Source organism: Myotis brandtii, unplaced genomic scaffold (assembly GCF_000412655.1).
Source record: "Myotis brandtii unplaced genomic scaffold, ASM41265v1 scaffold576, whole genome shotgun sequence".
Lineage (NCBI taxonomy): Eukaryota > Metazoa > Chordata > Mammalia > Chiroptera > Vespertilionidae > Myotis > Myotis brandtii.
The window spans coordinates 1,553,316-1,566,528 of NW_005370156.1; the positions used below are offsets into that span (position 1 = coordinate 1,553,316).

The following is a 13,213-nucleotide window of genomic DNA, read 5'->3' on the forward strand; positions in this document are numbered from 1 at the left end:
GAGTTCTCCTGCAGTGTGCCTGCACAGCACTCAGGTAGGGCTGAGAGTTCAGTCATCCCGGGCACTGGCTGGGCCAGAAAGCAGAGGTGCAGCAGTGGCTTTTTATTTTGATGTAGTTCCATTTGGGGAAATTGAACTGGAATGTGTTGTTTACCTCTGGACAGGATGCAAAGGTAATTTCCCAGGTTCTTGTCCAGGTGGATTCGAAAAATGAAGCCATGGACAAAAGGTGGTATAGGAAAAGGTGGGAATGTATTGGGAAACAAGCAGACTCTCACGTGGGTAGGGGGAGAGAGACCCACTAAGTCCCTCTTTTCTAAGGTTTATAAAGGCTGCAGTTCTTTGTGTCCTGATATCCCCTCTGATTGGTCACTATAGCAGCTTCAGAGCTCGAACCCCACGTGGGGTTCCCTCTTTTTCTCTCTTTTGTTTTTCTATTCCCTGTGGCCTTCCTCTTTATTCTGTGAATGAGTAGCTTCCTCTCCCTTCTTTCTGTAAATGTATCCTTTTGGCAGCTCCCAGCCCCTTGTTCTGTGCATGTATGCCTTCTGGCAGCTCCCAGCTTTGCAGCCCCGTGGTTCTCCCCCATGGGCCCCCTAATTCCTGACACTTCCTAAACCTGCCTATTTTACCCCTAAAAACTCTTTTCACTAGATGTATCAGCAAACATATTGCTATGAGAGAGATCTGAGATTTTGCTGCCTATAGTTTCTTCTAGGATTTTTATGGTTTCACAAGTTACATTTAAGTCTTTTATCCATTTTGAGTTTATTCGTGTGTATGGTGTAAGTTGGTGGTCTGGTATCAGTTTATTTTTGCATGTATCTGTCCAATTTTCTCAACACCATTTATTGAAGAGACTGTCCTTACTCCATTGTATGCTCTTGCCTCCTTTGTCAAATATTAATTAGCTTAATGGCTTGAATCTCTGTTCTGTTCCATTGATCTATATGCCTGTTCTTGTGCCAGTACCATGCTGTTTGAGTACAGTGACTTTGTAGTATGACTTGATATCCAGCATTGTGAACCCTCCAACTTTGTTCTTCTTTGTCCAGATTGATGTGGCTATTCGGGGTCTTTTTGGTTCCATATACATTTTTCGGGTATTTGTTCTAGATCTATAAAATATGTTGTTGGTATTTTAATAAGGATTACATTGAATCTATAGATTGCTTTGGGTAGTATGCACATTTTAATGATGTTAATTCTAGAAATCCATGAACATGATATATATTCTTCCGCTTGTTTATATCTTCCTCTCTCTTTTTTCAACATCCTGCAGTTTTCTGAGTACTGGTCTTTTAACTCTTTGTTTTCTTGATATCTTTTAAGTGTATTCCTAAGTAACTTAATTTTTTTTTTTTTGCAATGGTAAATGACATTGTTATTTTTGTTTGTTTGTTTGTTTTGTTTTAGTTTCTCTTTCTGAGAATTCATTATTAGTGTATAAAAATGCCATCAGTTTCTGGGTGTTAATTTTGTATCCTGCTACATTGCCAAATTCTTGTATTACACCTAGTAGCTTTTTGGTGAAGTCCTTAGGGTTTTCTATGTACGATATCATGTCATCTGCGAATAATGATAGTTTTTCTGCTTTCCAATTTGGATGCCTTTTATGTTTTCTTCTTGTCTGAAAGCTGTGGCTAAAGCTTCTTGTATGATGTTGAATAAAAGTGGTGAAAGTGGACATCCCTGTCTTGTTCCTGTTCTTAGGAAAAATGGTTTTAGATTTTGCCCATTGAGTATGATGTTGGCTGTGGGTTTGTCATATATGGCCTTTATCATGTTGAGATATACTCCCTCTATTCCCACTTTGCTGAGATTTTTTATCAAAAATGGGTGTTCTTCCCCTAAATTTTTTGAACATCCTTATAATCATTGTTTTGAACTCTGTATCTGGTAGATTGATTCTTCCATTTCATTTAGTTCTTTCTCTGGGGATTTCTCCTGTTCCTTCATTTGGGTGTGTTTCTTTGTCTGCCCACTTTGGATGCCTTTCTGTAAATGTTTCCACATATTAAGTAGATCTACTGTGCCTCCCAGTCTTGGTAGGTGGTCTTATGTCGTAGGTATCTTGTGAAGGTTAGTGACACAGTCTCCCTGTTCACCTAAGCCAAGTACATCAGGAATGTCCCTTTGTGGGTCATGTGAGAACTCCTGTGGTAGTTGAATCTTGATTGCAGTTGGCCATCCATGGGTGGCATTGACCCTCAGGCTGGCTGATTGTGGAGATCGATCCTGACCACAGTTTATGAGCTGCTGTGCAGGGGCTGATGCAACAAAGTGGAATTTGCCCCAGCAGGGTCCAGTGCCTTTTGAGCTCTTCCTTTTGGTGTGCTGCTTGTGGAGCTAATGGATTGTGCTCTGATATGGTCTGAATCCAGCTACTGTGTTTATTGGTTCTGGGGCCTTCTGGAGGGACTCCAGTGCAGGTCAGTGTAAGGCATTGCCTATTGCAGGCCCGGGACTACCTGTTTGGAATTACAAAGTGATCCACAGTTTTGTTGCTGCCTCTGCTAGGACTGGGTATCTGTGGAAGGGGCCAAGCTACACACCAAGGCAAGCTGACACCAGATCAGAGCCCAGGAACAGATCAACAAAATGTCCAAGTCACCTTGATATCCGCCTCCACTTGCCCACTGCCTGTTAGGCTCAGTCATTGAGAGAGCCTCTGGCCATAGGCAAGTTGCATTAGTAGGTTTTCAGTGACACACAGGTAGGCGTGAGTGGTGTTCACCAGATTCATACAGATTCAAACTCAGTGCTAGTGGTGGGTCTGAGGTCACTTAGCAAAAGTCTCAGGGTACACCAAAATCGGGTGCCCACAGACTTTTGTGGTAGGTTGGAGTGTCAGGGAATTGTCAGGATGAGGCCAGCTAATTAAGATTTGGCAGTGTGAAGGGAGTGCTCTGCACAAGAACAACATCCCCTGTGGGGCCTGTTATGGAAAAATGGTTCCTGCCCTAGAGCCACACAACTCAGTCTTCCTGCGAATCTGCCTCGGCCTCCTTGTGAGCCTTCCAACAGAGTCTGCACCAAGGGTCCAGGCTGGCCAGAGCCAGCTTTCTCCAGCGCAGGGCATGAGCTCATTAGGATGGGACCACCAATATTCGAACATGGGGCTGGTGGATCTCCCATGGGGGACAGTCAGGGCCTATAATGTGTGGGAGGTGGGTTGGGTATGGCCCCCACTCCAGAGCCACAGAAGTCAATCTCTGACATCCCTGAGTTCTCTCTCAAGAGTCCTCGAAAAAAGTCTACACCATGGGCTCTGCAGCAGCTGACTCCTCCCTCAGGGTATGAGCTCTGCGGGTTGGGTGACTGGGAATTGGGAGGGTGGGTTTAGTGCATTCCTTCAGGCTGAAGCAGTATGGAGGTGCGTGCTCAACCAAGGAAAGATAGCAACTGTGGAAAGTATAGGAAGGGACTGAGCACTGGGACCCAGCCCTAGCCTTTCAGCTCTCACCCTGGAGCCACACAACCCAGTCTGTACTTATACAGCTCTGGTTCACTTTGTTCTGCTCTTGCTGGCCCTTTAAGGAGGAATCTGGGTTTCTAGAAGACTGCTGTTTCTCTTTGGGGGATAGAATCCCCACTGATTTTCTCAGCCAGATATTATGTGGACTTCTCTTCCTGGCTGGTGCTCTGGGCTGGGGAGCCTGGAGCGGGATGGAGATTCCATGCTCCTCAGGAGGGATTCTGGCAGCTGAGATATCTGTCCATGTTCTCAACCACCACACTTGGGTTTGAGGACAGTCCTTTTCCTGTCTCTTCCCTTCCTACAAGTAACGATGTGTCTTCTTCTGTAAAACCTTGGTTATAAAACTTTTGTTTAGGCCCTAGCCAGATAGCTCAGTTGCTTAGAGTGCCGTCCTGATATGCCAAGGATATGGGTTTGATCCCCAGTCAGGGCACATACAAGAAAAAACCAATTATACATAAATATGTGAGACAACAAATCAATCTCTCTCTCTCTCTCTCTCTCTCTCTCTCTCTCGCTCTCTTCCCCTCCCTCCCTCCCTCCCTTCTTTTTTCTTTCTAAAATAAAAAATAATTAGTGTAGTTATTGCCATTTTATTCATTGTTTTCTGATTATTTTATTTCTTCTCTGTTCCTTTCTTATTCAGTTACTCTTCAGTTGGTTATTCAGGTTGATTGTTCTATAATTTATTTATAATTCCAATTTGGACCTGGGAGGAGGTGGGTGTAACTTCTACCTACTCCACTGCCATCTTTTTTAACCACTTGATGTGATTTCGGTATTCTTAAATTTAATGAGACTTGTTTTGTGGCATAATATGGGGTCTATCTGGAAAATGTTCCATGTGCTTTTTAAAAGTGTATATTCTGCTGCTTTGGGCTTAAATGTCCTAAAAATATCAAATTGTCCAATGTGTCACTTAAGGCCACTGTTTCCTTTTTATTTTCTGTCTGAATGATCTATGCATTTATGTTGAAGGGGTGTTACAGTTCTGTGAGGGAAAAAAGATCCCTAACAAATCAACTCTCTCTCTCTCTCTCTCTCTCTCTCTCTCGCTCTCTTCCCCTCCCTCCCTCCCTCCCTTCTTTTTTCTTTCTAAAATAAAAAATAATTAGTGTAGTTATTGCCATTTTATTCATTGTTTTCTGATTATTTTATTTCTTCTCTGTTCCTTTCTTATTCAGTTACTCTTCAGTTGGTTATTCAGGTTGATTGTTCTATAATTTATTTATAATTCCAATTTGGACCTGGGAGGAGGTGGGTGTAACTTCTACCTACTCCACTGCCATCTTTTTTAACCACTTGATGTGATTTCGGTATTCTTAAATTTAATGAGACTTGTTTTGTGGCATAATATGGGGTCTATCTGGAAAATGTTCCATGTGCTTTTTAAAAGTGTATATTCTGCTGCTTTGGGCTTAAATGTCCTAAAAATATCAAATTGTCCAATGTGTCACTTAAGGCCACTGTTTCCTTTTTATTTTCTGTCTGAATGATCTATGCATTTATGTTGAAGGGGTGTTACAGTTCTGTGAGGGAAAAAAGATCCCTGCCACACAACTCAATCTCTCCCAGAGTCTTCCCATATTATGACTGTATTACTGCTGATTTCTCCCTTTATGTTTGTCGATATTTGCTTTATATATTTAGGTGTTCCTATGTTGGATGTGTAGATGTTTACAAGGGTTAAATCCTCTTATTGTAATGATACCTTTATCATTATGAAATGTCCTTCTTTGTCTGTTATTACAGCTCTTGTTTTAAAGTCTATTTTGTCTGAGATAAGTATTACTACCCCAGCTTTATTTTTTCAGTTTGCACAAAATATCTTTTTCTATTCCTTTACTTTTAATCTCTGTGTGTTTTTCAGTATGAAGTGGCTCTCTTATAGGCAGCATATGTGCAGGTCTTATTTTTTATCCATTCAGCTACCCTGTGTCTTTTCACGGAAGCATTTAATTCATATACATTTAAAGTAATTATTGATAGGTGTGTAGTTATTGCCATTTTATTCATTGTTTTCTGATTATTTTATTTCTTCTCTGTTCCTTTCTTATTCTCTTGCTCTCTTCTCTTGTATGTTGATGACTTTCTATAGTGTTTTGTTTGTTTTCTTTTCTCTTGTATATCTCTCTTGTGGATTTCTGATTTGTGGTTACCATGTGCCTCATATGTACCAAGCTATGTTTATAGCAGTCTATTGTAAGTTGATGGTCACCTATGTAGTAGGTGTCCTGTGAGGCCCAGTGGCACAATTTTCCTGTGCACCTGAGCTAGGTGCTCTAGGAGTGTCCCTTGTGTGGTCTCTTGTTGTAGTTGAACTTTGATTCCTGTTGGCACATCAGTCAGTGGTATTGACCCTCAGGTGGACTGGCTGTGAAGGGAGAGCTTGTACATTGGACAAGCTGTCATACAGGAGCTGACCCCACAGATTGGGAGTTGCTTTAGCAGGGCTCTAGTGCCAGCTGAATCGGCCCTTTGAGTGTGTTTGTGGAGCTGGTGGAGGGGTGCTCTGCTGTGTTCTGCAGCTAGCCACTAGGTATATTGCTCTGGAGTCTCTTGGGAGAGGCTCCAGTGCAGGCCTACATTAGCCACCATTTGTGGCCGGTTTAGGGCCACCTGGTGGGAGCTACAAAGTTATCTGCAGTTGATTGCTTCTTGTGTTGGACTTGGAGGCACTTGGGAGCGGCTATGCTGTGAACCAAGGCCAGCTGACACTATTGTTTGGATTGGGACCCTTTGGTAGACACCACAATATGAGCTGAGGCCAGCTGCCACTTACTTGAAGTTATGTTCCAGGCCTACGTTGGCCGTAGCTTATGCCAGGCTTGGGGCTGCTTAGAAAAAGTACAGGGCACACTGAGGCCAGCTGCTTCTTGTTTGGGGTTTGTGAATCTTTGAGATATTTTAAGAAAGTCTTTAGTGTGAGCCAAGGTAGGCTGCTCCTATGGAAAATCTGCTGGAAGCCACTGGGACTGGGTGTGTGAATTGGGTGGGGTCCCAGGGAATCACCAAGGTGGGGCAAACAGTGTTATCCAGGTTACTGAAGAGCTCAGATTTGGTGCCCACCTGTACCAGTTGGCTGGATTGGGAGAGGTCTCAAAGGAGCAGTGGTGCCTGCCAGCATTTCAGTCTCCATAACTCCAAAACCTGCCTCCATCCTCACCTTGAATCTAGTCAATTCAGTTCCTCCCTGTACATCAGTTGCTTTTTGAAATGCTGCCACTGAACTGAAGCCCAGAGTGAGTGAGCTTATGAACAAGTTGAGTCTGTGCTCTGGCTCTTTAGGAGGACACTTGGGTCTACAGCAGCCCTCCATCTCACCTGGATCCAATTCCTGCTGCTTTTCACAGACAGATGTTGTGGGGACACCTCTTCCCAGCACTGGTGCCTGGGAGTAGGGAGCCTGGGGCCACTCACTCCTCTGAGAGGACCTCTGCAGCCGATGTCCCTCTCGATTCCTAATCGCCACGCGTGGGTGTGGGACCTGCCTGTTCTGCGTTTCCACCCCTTTTACCAATCTCTTTGTGGCTTCTTCTATATATGTTTAGTTATAGGACTTCTATTCAGCTAGTCTTCAGGTGGTTCTTCATGTAGGTTCTGAATTTTGCTTTAATTTTGATGTGGTTGTGGGAGGAGGCAAACACAGCATTTCCATCATCTATCTTGACTGGAAGCCCTCTGAGATGTCTTCTTTACCATTGGGAGAAACTGACCAATTGACTAGGAATTCTGATTAGATTATTCTCATATCTGTTATTCACTGAATTGTTCAAAAATGCTTTACATGGAAATACAGTTGCTAACCCCCCCTTTCCCAAAAGTCCTGCTCGAATTTTTATTGGTATTGCAATGATTCTGTTAATTCCTGAAGTACTGACATCTTTATGGTGTCAAGCTTCGAATCCACAACTACCTACGTCTCTCTATTATTTCAGGTCTGTAATTTATTTTTCAGCAAAAATTTTCATTGTAGAGATCTTGCATATTTTTCATTAGATTCCTCCCTAGGTGTTCGATGTTGTTTGATTCTGTTGCAACTGGCATCATGTGAGGCCTTCGAAGGCACACTCAGTATCACCTGTCCGTGTCTAACACTCTGCCCACCATGGGCATGAGAAGCCAAGTAATACTCAGCCTTTCCTTTTCCAGGAGCCAGTGCACCTTGCCTACCCCAGCAAAGTGAAAGGGTATAATAGCTTCACTGCAGGAAATTTCAGAATCCAAACATTGCAGCCAAGAATGTGCTTTCTTCTAACCTACATCTCTCCGGTTGGCATTTCAGCTTATTGTCCTCTAGTTTGGTTCACAGTGTGCCTTCCACAAAGATTTCATATCTATCAGTCTGCTATTTGAATCATCATTCAGATAGTTCTGCCACATTGTAAAACTATGTGTTGCTCTTATTAAGAGGGAATTTGCTCATGATATAGTATTAAGTTAAAAAACACAATAAAAATCTAATTTTATTTTTTAAATGTATGGCTTAGATAAACAGGTTAAAAGAAAATGTATGACAGTGGTTATCTTTGGGTGCTTAGCTTCTGGACTATTTTGATACATGTCTGCATTTCCAAAACGTTAATGTTAAACATGCATTTTCTTTGTACTGAGCAAAAAAAAATATATATATATATATATATACACACACACACACACACACTAGTATATATATGTCAGCATCTGTTTTGTTAATCCTTACCTGAGGATATTTTTTCCATTGAAATTTTAGAGGGGGGGAGAGCGAGAGAAACACTGATTGGTTGCCTCCAGCATGTGCCCTGACTGAGGCAGTGACCCTGTGAAACCTGGTACATGCCCTCAACGGAGATTCGAACCTGGGACCCTTTGATGCGCAGGCTGATGCTCTAACCACTGAGAAATACCAGCCAAGGCAAACCATCAGCATTTTTGAATGGAAAAAAAAATTAAATTATGTATTAAAATTACTGGCTTGAATTTTACTTTCCCCTTCATTGTACAAAGTCTATTAAACATCACTAGTGAAGTTAAAACAGGTATCTGACATATCTTAAGATAATCAAGAAAGTGAAACTTCTTTTCCAGACGTGTAAATTTTCCTGCCAGTGCCCCTGGTCAGCTGTAAAGTCCACTACTTGCTGAGAATTCTCTCCTCACACTTGGAACCTTGCAACACCTGTTTTATTTCACACTTTCTTGATTCCTGAGGCAAATCCCAGGTCCACAGTGTAGGCTCCAGTTAAATTTCTTAGTGGTCCAGATGTGTGTCCCCCGCTGAGCTGGCCTAGTAACCCCACTGTTTATTGACAGGTTCTCAGGAATCGGATAGCTCTCAGTCCGCCAAGAAAGACATGCTGGCTGCCTTAAAGTCCCGGCAGGAAGCGCTGGAGGAAACGCTGCGCCAGCGGCTGGAGGAGCTCAAGAAACTCTGCCTCCGAGAAGCCGTAAGCAGTTACTGTTGCTGCCTGGGGAAGTCTGTATTGTCTGAGCCCTCATCCCCTTCACAGACTTACACAGGGGAGTGGGTTACAAAGAGATCATAGGAGGCAAACAAGAGCTCCTGACACACAAACGTTGGAAATAGCCAACCCCTGTCTTGTGCCCCATCAGAAACAGAAGTGGTGACGTTCCTGGGACACCAGGGTACCCGTGCAAGCTGAGTCTCAAGTGGGACCTCACTAGAGACCAGTCATGGTAGCACCTGTAAATAATAATGTTTGCACGGTGCCCCTTAGTTCATAAAGCATTTTCTCATATGTTATTACCTCCTTGACTGGAGTGGTTTGCCACCATTTTCTAAGACTTTGTGTCTGAGTTGATTGTTGTGGCTTTTGTTCCCTTGAGGCTGTTTCAGATACTATATCTTTGGAAATCATGCTGAAAAGAATCACTGGGAAGCAATAAAGAAACAGGATTTCACTTGATATATAATTCCCTTTAAAACTCATCTGATGTGACACTCTTTTTTTTTTTAAAAAAAATGAAGTCTTAGCCTAGTGATATCTTTAAGTTTTATGCATAGAACATTCCTCAAGCTCCTGTCTGCACTGGTCTCAGGTTTCATTGGGACTCAGAGGCTGTGACAGGCCACTGTTGTATTTATTTGAATGTCCGCTTCCACCTTCTTTTGTATATTCTGCAGTTCTCTGTTAGCATGTTTGATGAATTGAACTTTTAATGTCATACATCTTACTGTGCATGTGTGTGTGCATGGACATGCGTATGCATGTGCTTGCACCTGCACAGGATAGGGCGGGAGCCCTCCAGGGAGCCATTGTAGTTCATATAATGTTACACAGAGCGATACTGGTGAACAGTTGAGAATCGGAAGTATAAAGAGGCTCCCAGACTGTATTCCCCTGCCCTCAGTAATAGTGCCTTGCCCCAGGCCAAATGAACCAGGGGCTTAGAATGAAATCACATTACATTTCCACTTGGCTTAATTAGGTACTGGATTGATTGAAACCGGAGCCAACTCAAACCAGACCCACATTAGCACAAACCCACTGCAAATCTTAGGAAAGCACATGCCTGGAGGGAGGAAGGGAGAGAGGGAGGGGTCCCCAGCAAGGTTTTCCTTGATGTCCCAAGACTCCCAGGGAAAGGTGTGGCTCTTTGGTGATGACCAGCATGTCCTCCTCTGGTTTGCAGCAGCCACCAGCATTTGTATAAAGAATATGCTTAAAAAATTTAAAAAGTATGGCTTTGGGCGTCTGCATTTAATAATTTGTAAAGACTTGTTTTGTTTTTAATAGACAATGTCCCTAAACCCAGCAGGGAGTCAGCATCAGAAAATTGGAGAAACATGTCAGGGCAGAGTTAGCATGTGTTAAAGAAGGTCTCACTGTGTCTCTTAAAACTAAAAGCAATTATCAGGAAAACAAAGCTTTCACTTCTTATAATGTTGACAGCAGAAAACAGCTTGAGCAGAAGGGATACCCTCTCTGGCCCCGGGCAGATTGCTTTGTGACGTCTCCCGTTCTGGTCTCTGGACGCCTCTGTAATCTTGGGCAGAAGAGCCTCTGTCTGTGCCACACACACCGTGTCCCTCCGCTCAGGATGTCGGGGAGCAGTTTGTCCCCTGGGGAGCTAGCGGGGTAGCCAGAATGGGGTGGAGCAGACGCATTTGGCAGAAATACCAATACGAGAATTTAAGAGGAACCAAGCCAAGCCCCACATCAGTGTGTGAAATCCTCCTTCCTCATGTGGCTCTGGCTACATGTGAAATCGGATTAAATGTGGAGAATCGAGGCCTTGAGTCAAAGACCGTCAAGCAGATGGTGGAAAATCAGTAGTCTCGTTTTTTAAAACATAGTATTTTGTTTTAAAACCACAGATACTTTAGACTTGCCATGTTAACCACTTTCCCCTCCTTTTATAAGTTTCAGGTGAAAAAAGAAAGTCCTAACAATATAGAATTCTCAGTGTGCATGTTGTTTATAAACCGACTTTGAGAGAATCAGATAAACATGTCACAGAATAAACACATAGGACTTTGGCAACATTTGAACCACAATAAAAAAGGAAAGAAACAGAAAGGAAGATTGCAGAGCCTTCCACGCTCAGACAATTTGCCTTTGTCCTCTAGAATGCTTACACGGGACAAAAAGGCCTAGGGCTCATTCTCAGGTGCAGAGCATGGAAGGGGCACTGCCCAGGAGAGCGGGGAGCGGGGTGCTGGTGCACTCCAGGTGCATTAACACGCACGCACCATTGCACATGCCCATACGCACACCCCAGTGCACACACCACACCCCAGTGAGCACACACACACACACACACAGAACTGTGGGAGGAGAAGCCAGACCACTCCTCCTCTTAGAACAGCGGTTCTCAACCTGTGGGTCGCGACCCCTTTGGAGGTCGAACGACCCTTTCACAGGGGTCGCCTAAGACCATCGGAAGACACATATATAATTACATATTGTTTTTGTGATTAATCACTATGCTTTAATTATGTTCAATTTGTAACAATGAAATTGGGGGTCACCACAACATGAGGAACTGTATTAAAGGGTCGCAGCATTAGGAAGGTTGAGAACTACTGTCTTAGAAGGTAGATCAGCATCTGGAATCTGCTGGTCCAGGCTTCCCGCCTGTGGGACACTAGCACTGGGCCACCTGACACCATAGCTTTTCGTGACGATGCTGAACTGTGAGCTCTTCCTTGAGTCTGTGCAGCACAGGTATTGATTTGGGGCTAGAAACCAGGGCTGGGCTTTGCCACCTGTGCCATTGGCAGCTCACAGTGGCTCTCCCAGGACTTTCTTTCCCTGGAAGGGACTCCTCGCAACTGATACCTTGGCTCCACCACATGGATTAGCTGCTGATTCAGATTTGATCTTTATTTAGCCCAGACATAGCCCCTCATATGGAGCCCAATTCTAATCTGGACTCATTCCACTGACCTAGTGTTTGCAGGGTCATTGTCACTATGGCCATGTGTCAACTAAGCTCACTGTCATTGTACTCATAACAATTAGATTTTCAGACCCCAAAATATACACTCAACAGATCTGTTTTAATAGATGTGCCAAAATTATGGGTTTATTTTCAGTTTGTACTGAAACTCTTATTTGTGTACATTTAATGTCTTTTAAGCTCAGCCTGTTCCCTGAGTGTTGGCCTGAGTGGAATAATTATTATATTTAGTTTCTAATTTGTCATATGCATTTTTCTGGGATTTTCCATATAGACACCACTCTTCCTAAGAAAGACTATGTGGAAGACACTTTAATCTCAGCTATCAGTGAGGGAGGATGGGGTACAGGGGCACAGCACAGGAGCCAGAAAGATCAGAGATGTGTGTGGCCCTGCCTGGCACACAGTGGTCATGCAGGAAACACTTGGGAAACTAACAAATGAATGAAATGCAAGGTTTATGATGAAATCTAAAGCAACTTTGTTTATGTGACAGTTACTTTCAGAACTTTTCAAAAGTGCATCTGTTCTGTAAAAAAGGATTGCTCTCATCCATTTTTAGAGAAATGAAATCACATTTCAAAAACTCTTATTAACGCTTATTTAGGCATTTTGCTTAAAGGTACTATTTTGAATGTGTGCATTGAAGAGTGTGTTGTGTGTGTGTGTGTGTGTGTGTGTGTGTCCTGGAAATAAGCACCTGCCCCCTGATTCCGCCTCTCCTCCTGCTGTTGCACATTTGCAGGAGCTGACGGGTAAACTGCCTGTTGAATATCCTCTGGACCCAGGGGAGGAACCACCCATTGTTCGAAGAAGAATCGGGACGGCCTTCAAGCTGGACGAACAGAAAATCCTGCCCAAGGGAGAGGTGCGCCCTTCTTCCTGGTGTTGGGTTCTCTCACATCACCCTCGTTTTCTGTTTGCTGGGGCTCCCAGGTTTTCTGTAACAGCTGCAGCATTCCGCACAGTGCCAGCTGCCCTGTCCCCTTCCTGCTCAGTATTTCCCTTCGCCTCTGGTTACATTCGCAGATAGGTCAGTATGTGGCTCCCAGGGTAGGACGGGCTAGTTGAGTGTTCCTAAGCATTTTGCTTTTAGTGTGCGTTGTTTATCTGACAGGATAGGCCTGTCGCAAGCTGTGAGGTTAATCTTGAGAGGACATTCTAATAATGCCCATTGCGTGTCTTTTTAATGGCCTCCCATCCCTGGTTACTAAGAGCCCTAGCCCACTGGTTAGCATGCGGGTAAAGTCACCGGAACACGGTGTCCTGGAGCGGGTAGAAGGGGGGGCCAATCTGCTGAGATCTGCACCAGGAGGTCCTGGGGGCGGG

The 13,213-nt window shown here is 43.8% G+C and overlaps 1 protein-coding gene across 7 annotated transcripts in view; it reads left to right on the plus strand.

Annotated features, from left to right (window-relative positions):
• Positions 1–13,213, plus strand: part of FRMD4A (FERM domain containing 4A) — a 608,042-nt gene that overhangs the window by 566,470 nt on the left and 28,359 nt on the right. For all 7 annotated transcript variants that reach the window (XM_014549925.1, XM_005878894.2, XM_005878895.2 and 4 more), the window contains 2 exons: positions 8,774–8,907; positions 12,630–12,752. In XM_014549925.1, coding sequence (XP_014405411.1) covers positions 8,774–8,907; positions 12,630–12,752 — 257 coding nt within the window. The remainder of the gene's footprint in view (positions 1–8,773; positions 8,908–12,629; positions 12,753–13,213) is intronic.